The sequence below is a fragment of the Notechis scutatus genome, chromosome 6 (assembly GCF_049901735.1).
Source record: "Notechis scutatus isolate UNSWTSFEM ecotype Mainland chromosome 6, rNotScu1.2, whole genome shotgun sequence".
Lineage (NCBI taxonomy): Eukaryota > Metazoa > Chordata > Lepidosauria > Squamata > Elapidae > Notechis > Notechis scutatus.
This window is the reverse complement of record NC_142014.1, coordinates 83,253,584-83,272,302: the sequence shown is the minus strand read 5'-3', so window position 1 is coordinate 83,272,302 and position 18,719 is coordinate 83,253,584. Positions and strand designations below refer to the sequence as shown.

Sequence of the window (18,719 nt, the reverse complement as noted above, 5' to 3'; positions counted from 1 at the left end):
TGGATGAGAAGCGAAACCTCTTCAAGGAAAAAACCAAAAGCTCCTTCGGGACATCCAGGACAAGGGAGTAGGTGGGATTCCCAGAACCTCAAACGTCCGGTTGGGGAAGGTGCCCAGATTGGTGGCTTAAGTGCAAACCGAGACCTTTGACTATGGCCTCTAGCCGCCTTCAGCCAGTCAGCAGACCACCTGTGGGCGGACGAGGAACCTGGTGCGAACGTTTCATGAGGCTTCAAGGCTTCTCTACACCTTTGCTCCTCAGATCTTCCAACTTCCTTCCACCCAGAAGGGCAGCTCTGCACGGGCAGCGGAAGAGGCAGATCCCTCTCCCCGGCAAACAACCCAAGTTTTAACCAACTAACTGGGATCAAACCCAGACACCACCAATCCACCAGGAAAGGGACTCTGTGCTCTGTCCAAGCACTCCCAGGACACGGCAGGCACCCTTCAGACTCACAGTGGTGTCACGGCATGTGGATGCACAGTCCAGAAGTGATGGGAACAAATCTCCAGCCCCCCCTCCCCCCATTTGGGGGCCAAAGGGAGGGGAAGCTTCTTGGCTCAAAGGTTCTGTCCTTCCCAGGGAGGACCAGGGAGAAAGAGCCACAGTCGCACCCCTGTGAGACAGTCAGTCAGGACCTGTCTGCTGCAGGTGCTGGCCTGGAAACCCCAAGGCTGTGAGTTCTAGTCCCGCCTCAGGCATGAAAGCGGCTGGGCCTCTCTCTCATGCCAAGCCACTCCACAGGGTTGTTGTGGGGGGGAAAGAGAGGGAGAAGCAGGGATGCTCTGCCTGGAGTTACTTCTAAAGGCGGATTTTCAAAGACCCCCAAATGAATGTAAACGTAATAAAGAGGGGAAACCAGGCGACCCAGCGGCGCCCCCGGGAGCCCCGCCAAGCGGCGCCGAGGGCAGAGCGCGTCCCCCTCCCCCAGCCCGGTCCCGTCCGGTCCGGCGGCTCACCTGGACTTGGCGCGGCTGCTCCTGCGCAGGGAGGGCGCGTCGGCCTCCTTCTCCTCCCGCACGCGCTGCAGCGACGGGGAGCGGCTGTGGGCGCCGCGGGTCCCGGCCTCGCCCCCCGCGCCCGCCGCTTCCCGCATCTGGGCCAGCAGCTGCGGGGGGAGGCCGCGGAGCGAGGGCGCCGGCGAGTAGGACGGCCGGCTCTCCGCCTTCAGGTTGTTGTCGCTGGCCGAGCGCTGGAGCAGGCGCGGGGAGGAGAGCCCGGCCGCCCCCACCAGCCGCCGCCGCTTGGTGTAGCTCGGGGTCTCGCGGAAAGGCACTGCGGGAGAGACGGGGGGCGGTTAGCACGGCCGGACCACCACAACCACAACCACACAACGCTTGCCTTCAGAAGGTGGAAGGGACCTTCGTCCCTGGAGGCTTTCAAGATGAGACGGGACTAAGAGGCTGGACTGCCACCCGTCAGAAATGGTGTAGGGTCTCCTGCTTGGGCGGGGGGGGTTGGACTAGATGACCTCCAAGGTCCCTTCTGTCTATTCTATTCTATTCTATTCTATTCATAACGCGCTCCGGTGAGCTTCGGGGCTGGCCGGAGGACTCCGAGGCGCTTTGATTTCACTCGAAAAGAAAACTTCCCCGTGCAGGACGCGGGTGTGTAAATCTTTCCGGAAAGAGGTTACACACCGCTTGCACCAACCTCAGCACCCAGTGGGAAACACCGGCTGAGTTCAGGCAGGGACTCCTGGGGCGCAGGGGAGCTGGGGGCGTGGTGCCAGAGGCTGGGCCTCGGCTTCTCCCCCCACGAGGAACCTTTCCCGCCGACCTGCACACCCCAGCAGAAAAGAGGCGGGGAGGCTTGCGAGGATGGCGTGACCTGCGGACGCCCCGTTTCTCACCAGGAGACCCATCCGGGAAGTGCCCCCCGCCCCTCTTGAGATAGCCGGCAGCCCAGTCGCCTCCTAAGGGAGGGGGTGGGGTGGGGAGCCAGGAACCCTAAACCAGCGGCCCCCAACCTTTGGGGCACCCAGATCCGGTTCCGTGCATCGCAGGGTGGGGGGTTTCGCGTGCTGCCTGCACCGGGGATTGGGGACCCTTCCCCCTTCAGCCGAGCTCTCCCAACTTGGCCCCTTGGAGACTTGTGGACCGGAGGATGCTGGCTGGAGAGTGCTGGGAGTTGGTCCACCAGTCTCCAAGGGGCCAAGTTTGGGGAGCTCTGGCGCAGAGTGAGGCTGTTCCACCCCCCCCCCGGCCGTTTCAATCCCTTCCGACTGGCAAGAAACCCTCGCAAAGGCTGCTTGCTTGTTGCAAAGGACCATCTTTCTCTTTCCATCTTAGAAAACGTCGACGATTTGTTGGCTTCTAGGCGGCCTCCCCGCTAAATGAATGTCAGCCATGCAGACTCTAATGGGGGCGGGAGGGGGGGGGGTTTGAGGGAGATTAAAGCCATCAATTCTATAGCAACAGGAGGCAAAGCAACCGGCAGCCTTAACTGCTCATCCACTGAACAGCCTCCCTCCCAAGACGAGGTTTTCTTGGTGGGGGGCTCTGGGCCTCCGTCTGCCTGACCTGATGCAGAGGGGGTGCAGCCCCAAGGAGGGGTCTCTGTGCAGAGGCTCCGCCCTCCAGGTCAGGGTTGTCCCAAAGGGGCTTTTTTCCAAAAGGCAGCTGGACTTCCTGGTTTGCTTGTTTCCCCCCTTGAAAACGTTTCCCTTCTCACCCAGGAAGCTTCTTCACTTCTTGTTCTTTTCTTGAGGTCAACTCAGAACTGAAGAAGTTTCTTAGATGAGAAGCGAAACTTTTCAAGGAAACCCCTCCCCCCAGAAAGTCCAGTTGCCTTTTGGAAAAAGCGGTTTGGGGACCTTCAAGGACGGGGTGGGGGGTGGGAGAGAAGAGGCCCACCCCGTGGGGTGTCTGAGGATGATGGGCCTTCAAGGGGGGACTTGAAGGGGGCGGCTGTCCCTGGCAAATCCTACCGGATAGACAGAGGCTGTGGGGGAAAGGTGGCGATGGCTACACCTTGGGCCAGGTAGGCGGGCTCTCTAAGCAGAGGCAACTGAGCAGCTGTCTGCAAGGAGCGTCAATCCTTCCCTTCCCCACCATCCAGTCAGAGCTGAAGAAGCTTCTTGGAGGAGAAGCGAAACGTCTTCAGATAGAAAAACAAGAAAGTCCAGAGGCCTCCTGAAAAAAAGCACCTTGGGGACACTAAGTGAACGGTCGTCGGTCAAGGACTTCCTAGGGTCCTGTGGAGAGGCATCCAGGGACCAGGACTTCCAGATCCAGAAGTGGGCACTACTGCCACACCAGGGACTTGGGCAAAGGAAGAGCCAGTGGACTCCAAGGGAGCTCAGCCCCACCCAGAAGCCCAGATGGAACCCATCCCCGGCCCCAACTGGCCTCCGAAGGCAGCGGCCCCCACCTTGCTGCCCCCCCGACAGCTGCATCGCTTCTTTGGCTCAGGGTCCAGAGGTGGGGCTGGAGTCCCTCACGTACCAAGGATGCTTGACGGACATCCTTTCTTGGGGCTGTGTGGAGATGCTAAAAGGGTGTGTGTGTGTGTGTGTGTGTCTGTCTGTGTGTGTGTGTGTGTGTGTGTGTATGGGTGGGGGGAGAGAACAGGGCACTCTTATCAGCCCACCAGGGGAGCCTTTAGGGAGAATCTTTCTCCCATCGCCCCCTGGGAGCTGGTGGGGTCAAGTGCCCAGGGAAATTCAAATCAGTATAAAGACGTATTGCAAGCTTAAGCTCTCTATGAGAATCTGGCCAACTGACCGCGAAGGGAAATGAGCGGGAGATAAGAGAGGCATTCAAGGTGGGCTGGATTTGGGTCTCTTTTGGGTGTGAAGGGACTCGAGACTTATGACACATTTGACCCCTCCCTCAGGCTCAGGCTGGTCATCTCCTCCATCTACTCCCAGGAGGAGGAAGGAGAGGAATTACTGCTAAATTAGGGCCCCTCCCCCTTCCAACCTCCTAGAGTCCATGATGGATGGATCCAAAGGCTGCTGAGGTATCCAATCGAGACTCTGGGGGCTAAATTTACCCATCTCAGCTCTGCCAGCCATTCATTTTGGCGCTGGACTTCCAAAAAGCTTTTAATATCACGGTATTCCCTCTGGCCCTGGGCTGGGATGTTAGATGATCCTGGTTGCATAGTTGTAGAATTGAAGGATGCGCTGAAGAAACTTGGCTGCATTTTGCATTCAGGTTGCGGTTAATTTTATTTGACTGGTGTGGTTTTAATAGCTGCCCAGAGTCATGGGCAGGCACATCAAATGGAAGGGAGGGAAGGAGGGAGGGAGGAAAGGAAGAGAGAGGAGAGGAGAGGAAAGGAGGAAGGGGAAGGGAAGTCAGGGTCCAAGGTCTTTGGAGCGAGTCTTGAGCTCGAAACGGCTCTAGAACCGTCCCTCCTCCTGACCTAATCTGGAGATAACGTCCTTCCGGCTCCAAAGGCTCACCACCCCTTCCCCTTCCTCTTCACAGCCCGGACTGGTGTCTTCCTCTAATGACCATGATTGATTTCAGATGTCCTGTTAATCTTGATAGCAACCAATTATATGGACGTCCCTTCATGGTTGTTTGTATGATTGGTTACGCTTTAATTAGCCCAGAGATGACCGCCAGGTTTTCTTCCTTCATTGCTTTCTCCGGCCGGTAACAACCAAGGGGGGCTCCCACCAGAACAGCGCTGGCTCACTCTGCCCCCCACCCCATTTGCTCTGGAAGCCCATTTGGAGAATCCCCCCCCCCCGAAGGAAAAAGGGGGTCGAGGGATTAAGGCCCCGCCCAGCCCAAAAGCCACCGACGGCTGGGAAAGGGACGTATTTATTCATGTATTATTATTGATTGATTTGATTTCGACAGCAACCCAACTCAGCAAACGACTTTGGGCGGCTCACAATGCAGAAACCGGCACAGAAAGTCCCCGACTTAGTCACAACCGAGCACAAATATTCTGTTGCCAAGTGAAACGTTTCTCCCATTCAACAACCTTTCTTGCCACCGTTGTTAAGTGAGTCGCTGCACTTAGAATAGATCAAGAGAGTTGGAAGGGACCTTGGAGGTCTTCTAGTCCAACCCCTGCCCAGGCAGGAAGCCCTGCACCCCTTCAGACGAGTGGCGGTCCAGCCTCTTCTTGAACCCCCCCCCCCCAGTGTTGGAGCAGCCACAACTTCTGCTGGCTGTCCCACCCATTAATTGTTCTCACTCTCAAGTTGTTCAGTTAGTGACACGGTTGTTAAGTGAATCTGGTTTCCCCCAAGGACGTTGCTTGTCGTAAAAGGGGATCACGTGACCCCTGGGACACTGTGACCGTCATAAATACGAGCCTGAATTTTGATCAGGTGACCCTGGGGATGCGGCAACGGTCGTAAGCGTGAAAAACGGTCACAAGTCCCCTTTTTTCTGTGCCATTGTCATTTTGAATGGTCACTAAATGAACCGTTGTAAGTCGAGAACTTCCCGTGTTATAATTAAAATCTTAAAAAGACATTTTAAAAGGATAAAAACGATCTGGCCCCTTAAGAATAAAGCCAGGAAGGGGCGGGGCTTAGTGCATCCCAGGTTTTACGGAAAGCTCAGGGGGTCGGGCCCTCCCTTGGGGCAGCCCCCCCAGATCCAGGCTGTGAAAGCCCATGTGGCACTGCAGGGGAGGCAGTTTCTGCAAGGGACTGGGCTGGATGATCTTGTCTCCAATTCCCTGGTTCTCGGCTGTGCATTGGCCTCCCCTCCCCCCGGCTGCCCTCTTCCTGGCCCCGAGACCCCTTTCTCTGGCCCTGGGAGCCTCTTCCTTTCCCTTCCCTGGGAGCCCCCTCCCCTCAGCTGGTGCCCTGTGGATGTGGGGCCACAGGGCTGGGGGTCAGGCTCCACCCTTCTTTCTTGAGGGCTCAATGCCCCCCCGAGCCCTGCCAGAAGCCCTCCTGTCTTAATTTGGGGGTCTTGCTCCTGTGCCCTTAAAAATCTCTGGTGAAGAAGAGACTGGACACTTGTCTGAAACAGGGTGGGGTCTCCCGCTTGAACAGGGGGTTGGACTAGAAGACCTCCGAGGTCCCTTCCGACTCTGTTATCCTGCCCTTTTGGAAGCCCCCGCCGTCAGGCTGGGCACGGGGGCGCCTCCCTGCTGCTCCCAGAGCCTCTGCGGATCCCCAACGTGTTTCGAATAAAATCCCTTTTCAAAGGGAGCCCCCAAAGCGAGAGAAAGCAATTAAGGGAGAAAACCTGGCTGTCATTTCTGGGCGATGCAGTTAATTAAACGGTAACGAATCATACAATTACATACACCGTTTGGGGACATCAATATAATTGGTTCCTCTCAAAAGGATGCCTCCTGGCTGCGATCTCAGGATCAGCTTGTGGTTGCACCCCCAAATCTGGCAGCCCTTCCTCTCCCATTCCCCCTCCCCTTTTTAAACGGTTCCCCCAGCAGCCCTTAAGTCCCGTTCGTGGTTCTGAGTCCAGGGGCTCCAGAAGGGCTGGGGAAGAATTTGCAGCCGCGGCACAGGTGGGGCTGGGGTTGGACGGCCCTCAAGGGGTCTCGTCCCACCCAGCTTGCCAGGGTGGGTGCCCACGAGCGCCAACCAGCCGAGGCTCTGGCCGAAGTCACTGGACCTGGACTGACCCAGCTGCTCGGAGCCTTGGTGCCCTGATGGTCCAGTGGTTAGAGGGCAGCATTGCAGGCTGACTCTGCCCTCTGCCAGCAGTTCGATCCTGACCAGCTCAAGGTTGACTCAGCCTCCCTTCCTTCCGAGGTGGGTCAAATGAGGACCCAGATGGTTGGGGGCGAGAGGCTGACTCTGTAAAGCGCTTAGAGAGGGCTGGAAAGCACTGTGAAGCGGGATATAAGTGCTATTGCTAAGGAAGGAAGGAAGGAAGGAAGGAAGGAAGGAAGGAAGGAAGGAAGGAAGGAAGGAAGGAAGGAAGGAAGGAAGGAAGGAAGGAAGGAAGGAAGGAGAGTTGTGGTGGTGCAGTGGTTAGATGCTGTATTGCAGGCTAACTCTGAATTCCCACCGCCAAGATTCGATCCTGACCGGCTCAAGGTTGACTCATCCTTCCGTCCTTCTCAGGTCAGTAAAATGAGGACCCAGATTGTTGGGGGGCAAAAGGCCGACTCTGCAATCGCTTAGAGAAGTTACCCCCCCCCGAGTTTCTCAGCCCTACAAAAGGCCAAAGGTCACCCACTTACCAACGTCGGACTCTTTGTGGGTTTTGATGATTTCCGCCAGTTCAAAGTTGCCTGCAATGATGGCCACCTGCAAGCAAAGAGGCCAGAGTGAGCCGGACGGCTGCTGACCACAACGACTTCTTTGAGTGCCACTCTGCCTCACCACAGCCCTGCAAAGTAGGCCCTTTGACTTCTGATAGGGATGCAGGAAATGGACACGCTCTGTCCAAGTGGTCAAGCTCAGAGGCATTTGTTTGCTGCAGGATTGGACCCCAGGAAGAGCCGGGCGTGGCAAAGGGTTTCCTTAGCCCCTGGGGACCCCCAGAAACCTTGGGAAGACCTGGGAGAGAGGCCTCTGAATGGGGGAGACCCCTTGGGGGACCTTTGCAGGCCTCCTTCAGCACTCTTCCCAAGGGCACCAGGACTCGGCCAACATCAGAGGGAAAGGAGCAGCACCGATGCCCCCCTCAGGCTCGGGGGGGTGGGGGGGAATCTGATAGCTCCCAGGTCCACTTCAGACAGGGGTCCAGAAAAGGCAGAATGGGGCATCAGTCGCCCACCTCTCCAGCAAGGGAAAGCTGCACAATTCAGCTGGGGCAGTTGTGATGCCCTCTGTGCCCCGATGCCCCTGTCCTAGAGGTATCCACCATTGCACAGCCAAGGCAGCCAGGGGTGGAGAGACAGCCCGGTGGGGGAGTCAAATGGGGAATTAGTCTGCCATCCCTACGTGGGCACCTCAGGGCCGAGTCTGACCCCCTCTGAATGCTCTTGAACCTTAGGTAAGGGGGCCCAGGTGCACATTGCCCGTCTGGGAAGATTCCTGTGAAACGGGCACAGAGCAATAAAGTAGCTCATTGAACTCTTTATCAAGCAACGTGTGGATCTGGTTGGATCAGAGCAGGAGGTGGGGGAGGGGCAGTGGGGAGGCCGAGCTGGCCCCACATGGCTCCCCTTCCCCAGCTCTGAACCGGGGGGAGGGGTTCAGGGCTGCTTGGGGGGCTCTTCCCGGTGCGCCCCCCTCCCCGGGCCCCAGAGGGGATGCGCCCTTTGTGACGCCACCCTTTCTCTGGTGACTTTTGAGCAGAAGAAAGAGGGACTGATCACACCCCCCCACCCCCCCACCCCAAGGCCTGGAACAGCAACCGATCCAAGATGCCTCTTGCTGACTTGAAGCATGTAATGGATACAGACGGGCGTGAAATGCAGCCCCCCCCCGAGTGGACAAACCGCCAAGCGCCTGCCTCACGTGGGCTGAGATGGATGAGTGCGAGCCTTCACGCCAGTCGCAGGGCTTCGAGGGGACACGACCAAGCCCCGACAGAACTTGGGGTTGCTGGAAATGCCCTGTCCTGCCTGGGCTTGGGACCCCAACCCCAAATGGCCCCGGTCCCTTTGTCAATCGGTTACAAGATGCAATAAGTACAAACACGAGTAAGGATATAGGAAATAGGTACGGATAAATGGGGACAACAGGACAGGGACGGGAGGCACGAGGGGGCGCTTAGGCAGGCCCCTTACAGGCCTCTTGGGAAGGGGGTGAGTTCTGCCTTCCCAAAGGGGTGGGCGTGAGCAGCCCCCCGCCTCCCGCTTCTCTTGGTCTCCTGGCCTGGGCGGGGGGGGGGGATATCCTCTGCACCCCCCCTGGAGTCTCTCCGGGCGCCCCTCCCCACCAGAGGGGAGGGAGCGGAGGGTCTCTCTTCCAGAGCCTGCCGTGCCCCTACCTGAAACGCCGTCTGGCTGTTGTAGTTCCGGATCTCTTTGCTGGCTCCCCGGAACAGCAGCACCCGGGCACAGCTCTCCTGGCCGAGAAAAGAGGGGCAGCGTCAGACCCCTCCCCCCCTTGGACTGGGCAGCGAGGTGGCCCAGTTCAGCCAATGAACTGGTGCTGGAGGGGCCAACGGGGCGGCCTTCCCTTCTTGGCTGTACCCGGCCCCACGCAGGTTTTGGGCTTCAGCTTCGGTCCGGTAGCCTGTGACCCTGCAGGGCCAGCCCCTTCCCCTCTCTTGCCCTCCCCCCCCCCCGTCCACTTCCATCCTCAGCCCAGAGGAGGGGGCGGAGAGCCAACCCCGGCTAGCCCTGAGCTACGTCCAGTTACCCTTGGAAGGGGACCCTGGAATCCCCCTCTCCCGGGGCCGGGGGCACAAAAGGGCTCCACTGGCACGGCAGGAACTGGGCTGGGAATTTGCCCCCCTTCCCACTGGATCCTTCACTCCCCCCTTCACAAAGTCCACCTTCCTTGGAGCACTAGTGGGAAGTGAATGGAAGTTGGCATTCCCTTTCGGGAAGAAAAAGAGGGAGAAGGAACTGAATTCCTGCCAGACTTGGGTTAGCTAGGCCCTTCTTTTGGGGTGGGGGGAGGAAGAGGAGCCCCTCACCCAGGGCTAGGTGGGACTCCTGAGCCTCCACCCCACTGGGCCTCCTCTGCTCAGCCCCTTTGACATCCAGAGGTGCTCGAGTGCCCCTGGGGAGCGAAGCCGAGGCTGAGGGGCTGGTGTGTGTGTGTGTGTGTGTGTGTGTGTGTGTGTGTGTGTAAGGCTCACCTGGTTGTAGAGGGCGCAGACATGCAGGGCAGTGTTTCCCGAGGCGTTCTGGGCGGTCATGTCTGCCCCGTAGAACAGGAGGTGCTCCAGGTGCTGCACATGTCCATAGCGGCAGGCCTGCCCAGGAGACAGGGAGGCAGGACTCGCATTCACAGCCCACTTCAAGGCCCAGCCCCCTCATGCCACAGCTCCCACTCTGGATGCCAAACCCCATGGTGCCCGCCCTCCCCCGTGGCCCTCTGGGGCCAGCCAGAGAGGCACCTCTGCCCTTCTACTGCAAGAGGGCTGCAGGGGGCTTATCTATCCGGGCCCGCTCCTCCCCCCCGGCTGAGCCCCTGCACACCCCACCCTGGAAAGGCTCACCTGGTGGATCTCTTGCCAGCCGTTCTCGTCGATGCAGCCCACCTTGGCGTAGTCGTGCAGGAGGAGCTCGCAGCAGTAGGGGTCCCCGCCCACCATGACACTGTGGTACAGGGGGGTCAGGCCCCGGCTGTCCTTGTAGTCCGTAGAGGCACCCAGGTCGAGCAGCGTCTGTGCAAAGGAAGAAGTCACGGGGGGGTGGTGTGTGGTGTGAGGGGGCGGCATCAGGAGGCGGTGCCTGGCATCCCTGGCCCATCGGGATGGGTGCCACCGGTCCACGAAGGAGGCGGCGGGGGGACACCGAGGGGCCGAGAGTGGACCGAGCTGATCTTCCCCGGGAGATTTCTCAGTCTATGCCTTCAACTCATAACAAACACACACTTTTTTATTTCTTTTGATTGGTTGGTTAAATAAATGTAATTAATGGGTTGTTGTAATTGTTGTTATTGATCATTGCATAGTCAGCCAGGTGTTCAGGCTGGGTTTGACATTTTTGTCTACCTATCAAGTCCTTACCAAGGACCTGGGATGGGCAGATCTGGATGTTTGATGATCCTACAGAGATCGCTGCCGGATGGAAGCAGTTCCGAGCAAAGCTGCCTTCCGCAATTGACGAGGGCAAATTTGTCAGCGCCATCGATGGTGTTCAAGTGGTGTTCCAGTTGTTTTTATTATTTATTATTATTTTGATTTTGATTTTGTTATTATTATTTTACAAACATTAATACTTTATTATTACTAAATAATTCATAATAATAGTTAAACAAATGTGTGTATGTGTTTGTATTTAATATTCATTTATTTATTAGATAAATTCATTTATTCAAATTTATTTGCCACCTATTGCGGATTGAGATACTTTGCACATCCTCATCCTTTTGCACACAAACACAGTTTGCAACCAAGCGGGAAAAGATGCAAGAAGTGCTATTTGAAACGGTGGCCGTCCAACCTCGGGAACCTTAAGACCTGTAGGCCTCAACGCCCAGTTGGAGCTGGGAGCCGGTGGGATGGGCTGCCTCATGAAGACGGGACTTCTCCTTTCGGAGCTGCCTCCTGCAGCAGGGGACGGTCACCCATCAGCTGTACTCTAGTGCAGGGGTCTCCAACCTTGGCCACTTTAAGCCTGGAGGAGCAAAGCTGGCTGGGGAATTCTGGGAGTTGAAGTCCTCCAGGCTTAAAGGGGCCAAGCTGCCATCTATTATCCCCGCCTGCTTTCCATCCATCACCGGCCCCTCTTATCACATCCCCCCGGCTCTCCCCCCCCCAGCCCTCGGAGGCACCCATCATCCTGGCCTATTTAAGGCTCCTAGATTCTCCCACCAGGCGCAGGCAGGCAGGCAGCCGTTCGCCTGCTTTCCCCCCGAGGGCCGGGTGCCTAATGTGTCCGAGAGGCTCTGGGGGCACCTGGGCAGACCCACAAATTGGATTCCCAGGCAGGAACTGCGCCCGATGCCTTCGGATCCCGTTTGGGGGCCGGCAAAGATGCCCGCAGGGCTGAAGGCGAAGGCAGTCCGAAGTACGTCTGTATGCCCCACCCAGCCGCTTCTTCCTTGGGGTCCCTGGTGCCCTCTGAGCTTCACTTGCAGACATTCCAGGACCCAGCAAGGAAGCGCCAGGAGGGAGGAGGGGGGTATGGCCTCCCCAGTGCTTTGCCCTGTCAGAAGGGTTAGACTGTGGTTACTGTTTGTTTGTCTGAGTCGGCAGTTTAATGCTCGATTGCTCGTCTGATGTTAATCCGGGTGTCCATTTCCCTTGCTCCAGGTGTTGATTGCTGGCAAGGAGATGCTTTGGTCCTTTAGCTTTCTGAGGGTCTCTTTAACACCCCCCCCCCACCCACGTTGACGCTGATATAGAAACCGAGGATAAATCCCCTTTCCTTCTCGCCCTGATTATGTCCCCTAGTTGGGTAATGGAACGTCTGCAACGAAACAGCCCAGCTCGGGGAGACCAAAGACTCCACTGTCCTCCTCCTCCTCCCCTCCCCTCCCCTCCCCCTCCTCCTCCTCTTCCTCCTCCCCCCCCCCTCCTCTCCACAACCCCTCCCTTCTAGTCCTGATGATATTCCCTAGAAATCACCAGGTTCAGAGAGCACCAAGGACCCCACAGTCCTCCTCCTCTCTCCCTCCCTCCCTCCTCCTCTCCTTTCTAGCCTTGATGATGTTCCCTCGTTGGGTCATGAAACAGCTGCAAGAAAACCACCAGGCTCAGAGAGCACCAAGGACCCCTCAGCTTCTTCCTTGGAAAGCAACTTGGGATTTGGCAAAGAGGCTCCCGGACTCCATTGGACGTTTGGCCACCGTGCTGCCGCCTGGCTCTCCCCCTGCAACCTCGCAGCTCCTGCCATCCCAGCCCCCTCCAAGGACCAGGGTCAGCTGTCCAGGCTGCCCCCCAACTCTGGTGGGGGGGGATTGGAGACTCACCCGCAGGGCAGTGTGGTTCCGACATCGGACGGCCTTGTGCAGAGCCGTCATCCCTTCGCGGGTTCGGAAGTCCAAGTGGGCGCCACCGTTCTTCAAGGCTTTGATAATCTCGGCACAGAACTCCAGCTGGGCACTCATGGTCAGGGGGCATTCTGGGGAGGGGAGGGGAGGGGAGAGACAGCTCTCAGCAGGGACTCCCTGGAGGGTCCCCTTCAGTCCCCCTGTCACTATCCCCCCCCTCAGGTCCAACTGGACCAGTCTTTTCCCTACTGTTCTGACCAAGGCTTCCGAGACCGTAATTACGCACACACTTATATTTTAAAAACAAGACTTAGTTTATTGCAACACTGATAAACTGTTTTCATTCCCAGCCGGTAATGAATCTCAAACAGTCCCCCGAGATAAGCACCCACCTTTCCTTCCTGTGAAGTGCTGCCAATAACCAACCAGAGTACAAAGAGCTTCAAGGATTAATCCAAACAGAGTGAACAACGTTGCTTCCTGCAAAGGTTTCTCTACTTTTGCCTGACCTTTATCCCTTATGGGAGGGGCAATCACCCCTTTCGTCTCAGCTGCTCTTGCCTTCTGGCAGCTCTGTGCATACGCGTACTGGGAACAGGCTCCCCTGGTTCCTCTGCCTCGCTGCTGCCAGGCTCCGGAGTCAGTACCCCACTCCCAGATGGTCCTGGCCCCATTTCTGCATCGGATGCAGGTCCCTCGTCTGAGTCCTCTCCAGACTCCCGGACTGGTCCCCGTTCTTCCCCACTGTCCAATTCCGCTGCCGTCTGCACAGGCTGCCGGCGAACCACAACACCTTCCCTAGGTGACTTCACCACAACCTGGCCTGTTTCGGGGGGAAGCTTTCCAGCTGCATCTTAAATAATCTTGATGAAGTAAAACCTTGGCTCGGTCAGGCTTGTGAATCGAGTCACACAGTACCTGGACCTCTCAGGTAGGTATTAAACAAATGCCAAAGTCTCAGGTAGGACCGTCTCATGCACATGCAACATTGGCATTGGAAATGAAACTTGGACGCCTAACATTAAAACCACCATTAAAAAGGCCCAAGGAGGAATGCTCTTCCCGCATCAACTTAGGAAGCTCAGGCGGCCCAAGGAGCTGCTGATCCAATTCGACAGAGGAATGATTGAGTCTGTCATCTGCACCTCTATCACTGTCTGGTTTGGTTCTGTAACCCAACAGGACAGACACAGACTTCAGAGGGTAATTAGGACCACAGAAAAAACAATTACTACCAACCTGCCTTCAATCAAGGACTTGTATACTGCATCCTGAGTCAAAAAGAGGGCTGTGAAAATATCTACAGACCCCTCACATCCCGGTCATAAACTGTTCCAACTCCTTCCCTCAAAATGACGCTCCAGAGCGCCGCACACCAGAACAACTAGACACAAGGGGAACTATTGCTCCCGAACGCCATCCCTCTGCTAAACAAATAATTCCCTCAACACTACCTTATGTCTAAGTATATTTATCCATAAAGTAGGGCTCTATTACTATCATCCTTCTCATCTCTTCTACTATCTTCTCTTGTTGGTATCTTTATTCTGTTCATTATTACTCTTTCATTTTTCATGTACAGTGAGAGCTTCTGTACCGGAGACAAATTCCTTGTGTGTCCAATCACCATATAAAGGGCTCGATTCCATGCAATTCAATTTATAGCCAGCAGCAGAGATTGGACATTGGATATTGGATACGTAAGGCACTCCATGTGAGTGCAGAGAAGAACACACCATCTCACACATGCTGCGGTGCACACAAAATCCTTCAAGAAGTAGGGAGGGAGACCTCCTGCTGGCCAGAGAAAATGCCATCGAGGTGGCCTGATACGGGGAGAACGTTGTTTAGTTTCAGTCCTATTTATTTTACACATTTTTAAGTGTGCTACATTTTCAATGACCTCTTTCACACTTGTTTTAGTTGCTGATTGTTGAATGTTACACCTATGTAGGTGCTTTGGGCACAAATGAAAGCAAGCAAGCAGGGCTGGGTAGGAAGAAGGCTACGAACGGGGAGAACCACGTTCACGTGTGTAGAGGGAGCCACCCTCCAGAAGTTCCCGGGCTTCATCCTTCCTTGGGGGCGGGTGAGAAGCCACCCTCCTTGGCTGGGTTCACACAACACGCTGGACCAAACTCCTCCACCCAGTGGTGGGCAGCTGGCGGTTGGGAACGGTTCTCGCGAGCCAGTAGCTCCAACGATCAGCTGGCCCTGCCCACCCACCTGATCCTTATCCTGTCCTATATTTCCATCTTTTTCAGCTCAGTTGATTCGCAGCACCGTGGATTTTCTTCTACTCACTGGGGCTGCCCTGGGAGGTCAGCTGTAGAGGTTCAAATTGGTATTTTTTTGAACAATGCACGCGCGCTCGCAGAACCAGTTGTTAAACCTGTTGCAGCCTACCACTGCCTCCGCCCTATTTACACTTGCCTGGCTCATTGCAGAAATGAAAGTGTGTGCAATATCCCAAGTGCCATAAAGCAAGCAAAAGATCGGACGCTAAATGTCCCTAGGCCAGGCTCTAGTGCAGAGGTCTCCCAACTTGGCCACTTTAAGACTTGTGGACTTCAACTCCCAGAATTCTCCAGCCAGCAAAGCTGGCTGGAGAATTCTGGGAGTTGAAGTCCACAAGTCTTAAAGTGGCCAAGTTGGGAGACCTCTGGTCTAGAAGAAGACACGATTTCCAACCAGAGGATCTCTCCTTGGCCCGAAGTTCCCCTTAAGGCAGCATTTCTCAACCATGGCAACTTGAAAAGATATGTGGCCTTCCACTCCCAGAATTCCCCAGCCAGCTGTGCCAACCTGGCACAACCCCACCCTCATCTCACCTCCAGTGTCTGGGTCATGAAAATTGGGGTCCAGTCCTTTCTCCAGCAACCTGGTGACCTTCTCCACGTTCAGAGCCTGCACATAGTCCATAAATTTCTTCAGGTTTGCCTGCAGCCACAAAACCCAGGAAGGAAAAAAACAGGCCAATGAGTAGCTCGCCCCCGGCAGGCAGGCCGCAGGCGGTGGGCCCGAGACCCCTTCCTCCACTCTTAGCGGCCGTTTCCCTCCCTCTGCAACCAGGAAGAGGGCCGATTGGTTGTGCCAATCCTCCCCTTCACACCTGACCTGGGATCCATAAGACACAACCCTCATCCCAGCCCTACTGATCCATCTCTTCTTCTGCCATCTCCATCAGCTTTGGGCCTCCGGCTGATCGGTCAAGAAAAAATGGCCCCTTCTCTGGATCTGTATCTTGGACGGAAGTCAAAATCCCCCCTCCCCCAGGATCTGCCTCTGACCCTCCCCAAAGTCCTCAGGGTCGACCATTCACCGACCCAAGGGGCTGGAAAGGTAATGAAACCGAACACTCGGCCCAGAGGGAATGTGCCAAGCCGAACATTTGGAGCGGGCCTTTGTGTCCCGATGGCACGGAGACCCGATCTCTTCAACAGGGGCCAGCCACGTGTGGCAGCAGCCAAAAAAGATTGTACCCGTGAGGTTTGCTCCAATTGAATGACCTTTCTTGCCACCGCCATTAAGCGAGTGACCGCCGTTATTAAATTAGTAACGCGGTTGTTCAGTGAGTCTGGCTTTGCTTTTCAAAAGGTCGCAGAAGGGGATCATGGGAACGCCACGACCGTCGTCAGTATGAATCGGTTGCCAAGCCCCTGGATTTTGATCACGGGACCTTGGTCATACGTCTGAAACACGGCCGGCAGCCCGTTTTTCCCCCAGTGCCATTGTAACTCTGAATGGACTGCCCGTAGTTGGGCAGAAGTGCCAGCGGCATCAACAACCCCTGGCACTTGGAGATCCAGCTGCCAAGCAAGCAACGCGACCGGTGGCCCCTCTGCAGGGAAGGCTGCCCTCCTGGCCTGGCCTCTCCCACGTGGGCGGTGCCATCCGCTGCCCCTCCCAGGCCCCGCCTGCACGCCCCACTCCTGTCTCCTTGTGCGTAGGAGAAAAACCAGCTGGGCGCCTGAAGGACCTCCGTGCCATTCGATGACCGAAGGGAAAGGGCGGAAGAGGCTCTCCCTCCAAGGCTGGCTCGGCCTTTTGGTGCTGAAATGGACTCAAAGACACGGACGGAGCAGCCTCTCTTAGTCCCCCCAAAAACCTCGGAGAAATCTCTCCAAGCCTGGCAACGGTACCAAATGCAGAATGACAGAGTTGAAAGGGACCTCGGAGGTCATCCAGTCCAACCCCGTCAAGCAGGAGACCCTGCGCCATTCTGGAAAGATGGTTGTCCAGTCACTTCTTAAATTTCCCTCCACTGCTCCTTCTCCAGCCTTCGGGGCCTTTGGAGAATAGCTGGGCCCCCTTCCTCCTCTCTGGGGCAGCCCCTCAAATATTGGAAGACTGCTATGATGTCCCCCCGGTCCTTCTTTTTCATTAAACGAGACACACCCCAATCCTGCATCCGTTCGTCGTATGTTTTAGCCTCCAGTCCCCTAATCCTCTTTCTTGGTTCTTCTCTGCGCTCACCACCTTTTTTATACTGTGGTGACCAGTGAGGGGATTCAATTTTTTTTTACTACCAGTTCTGTGGGCGTGGCTTGGTGGGCGTGGCAGGGGAAGGATGCTGCAAAATCTCATTCCCTCCCCACCCCACTGACCTGCTTTCCAGCTCCCTTCTCCTGGGCAGGGCAACCAAAGGAGACCCAGCCCATCAGCTGGGACTTGATGGGAGGCGGAGAAGAGATGGGGTTGGCAAGGCCAGTCGGAAGTGGGATTGGCCGGTTCTCCGAACGACTCAACATTTCCGCTACTGGTTCTCCAGAACCGGTCAGAACCTGATGAATCACACCTCTGGTGGTGACCCAAATTGGGTGCAGTTTTCCAGGTGTGGCCTTACCGGGGCCTTATAACGTGGTATTAACCCTTCCCGTGATCTTGACTTTACGATGGGTGGAGTTTGACCCCCAGGCTCCCCCAGCTGGCTTGCTCCCTAAACCAACATCCTGGCTGTGCGGGACATTAGACCTCCATCCAACGGGTTGTTACTGCAGGGAAGGGCTGGGCCTCACCCGCAAGCAGGAAGAGCCAAACCAAGAAGGCAGCTGTGCCCAATTCTCCCTCCTCCTCTCCAGATGTGCTGGAACAGAGCTGCGCCTTCCATCCCCCTGAAGCCGCCTGCCAGCTGTTAGGCAACAACCGGGAAGGTTTCTGTGGCCTTGGGGGGGACGGGAGACCAGCAACCCCCCCTTTCAGTTACCCTCTTTTCCACTGCATTTAGCTTTGACACCTTTAGCCTTAGCACATCTGTGCACTGACACCCCACAACCACACACACCCCGTTTTGCAAGATCTGCACTTTGCACGAGGACCAATTCCTTGTCCTCGAACGACCTGAAACCCACTGATAATCTGGGGCAGGACAAGGTCCCGGAGAGGGTGCTGGCTCCAGCTGTGACCCAGGTGAGGCCCCAGGGCTGCAGGCACCTCAGGCTCCTTCTAAAGGCTCAGGGTCTCCTTCTCAGCTGGACAACTTCTCAATTTGGCTGGACTACAGTTCCCAGCATCCTTGGCAGCTGGCCACCCTAAGTGGCTCTCTGCAAATCCCCCCTTGCTTCTTCTCCCTGCAGGCTGCTCAGGGACCCCCCCCCGGCTCTCAGCCCAAAGCGGCTTCCTTCTTTAACCCCATTACTCCAGAAAACCTTGTGGGTTTTTTTAAACTTGAATTTTGCTCCTCTGGCTGTCCTCAGGGTGGCCCGTTTGCTGAGCCTGCAGCCTGAGACGTGGCCTCGGCGGGGCCTCCACGTGGCTCCCCACGGCTGCCGGCCAGGGAGTTCCCACGGGTGAAGAGTCGGAACCCCTTCACACAGTCCACACAGTGTGTGTGTGTGGGGGGGGGCCCGGCTTCACACTGGAGGGGGTGACCAATTAACACCTACCCCCCCACTGTGCCTGCTCCCCTTTGCCATCTTGCCCCCAGGATTTCATCTGCCGTGGTACTTTATAACGGGGGGCTTCCATGCTTTGGATGCTATGAGCCGCCCAGAGTCGTCGGATCCGAGATGGGCACCAATCCCTTCCGTGAGAAGTCAGAAGGGAAGGGCGGCTGTTGGGGGAGCAGCTTCCTCATCCGTGAACCCATCGCCCTTCTGGGAAACGCTGCCCCCACCACCACCCCACCCGAAGAGGCTCATTTTCAGACTGGGTGGGGGTTCCTTTCCCGCCCCCTTGCAGGCCAGGACAGTGCCGGGCTCTTTGGGGGCCGTGGGGCACACCCAGCCCCGGCATCTTCTGCCACCCTTGCCTCTGTGGCAG

General features: G+C 56.6%; 1 protein-coding gene across 3 annotated transcripts in view; it reads right to left on the bottom strand.

The window, feature by feature from the left end:
* SHANK3 (SH3 and multiple ankyrin repeat domains 3) overlaps positions 1-18,719 on the bottom strand; it is a 264,751-nt gene that overhangs the window by 128,966 nt on the left and 117,066 nt on the right. For all 3 annotated transcript variants that reach the window (XM_087969020.1, XM_087969021.1, XM_087969022.1), the window contains 7 exons: positions 15,290-15,398; positions 12,438-12,589; positions 10,018-10,185; positions 9,655-9,771; positions 8,836-8,913; positions 7,136-7,202; positions 961-1,276 (listed from right to left, as the gene is read on the bottom strand). In XM_087969020.1, coding sequence (XP_087825146.1) covers positions 961-1,276; positions 7,136-7,202; positions 8,836-8,913; positions 9,655-9,771; positions 10,018-10,185; positions 12,438-12,589; positions 15,290-15,398 — 1,007 coding nt within the window. The remainder of the gene's footprint in view (positions 1-960; positions 1,277-7,135; positions 7,203-8,835; positions 8,914-9,654; positions 9,772-10,017; positions 10,186-12,437; positions 12,590-15,289; positions 15,399-18,719) is intronic.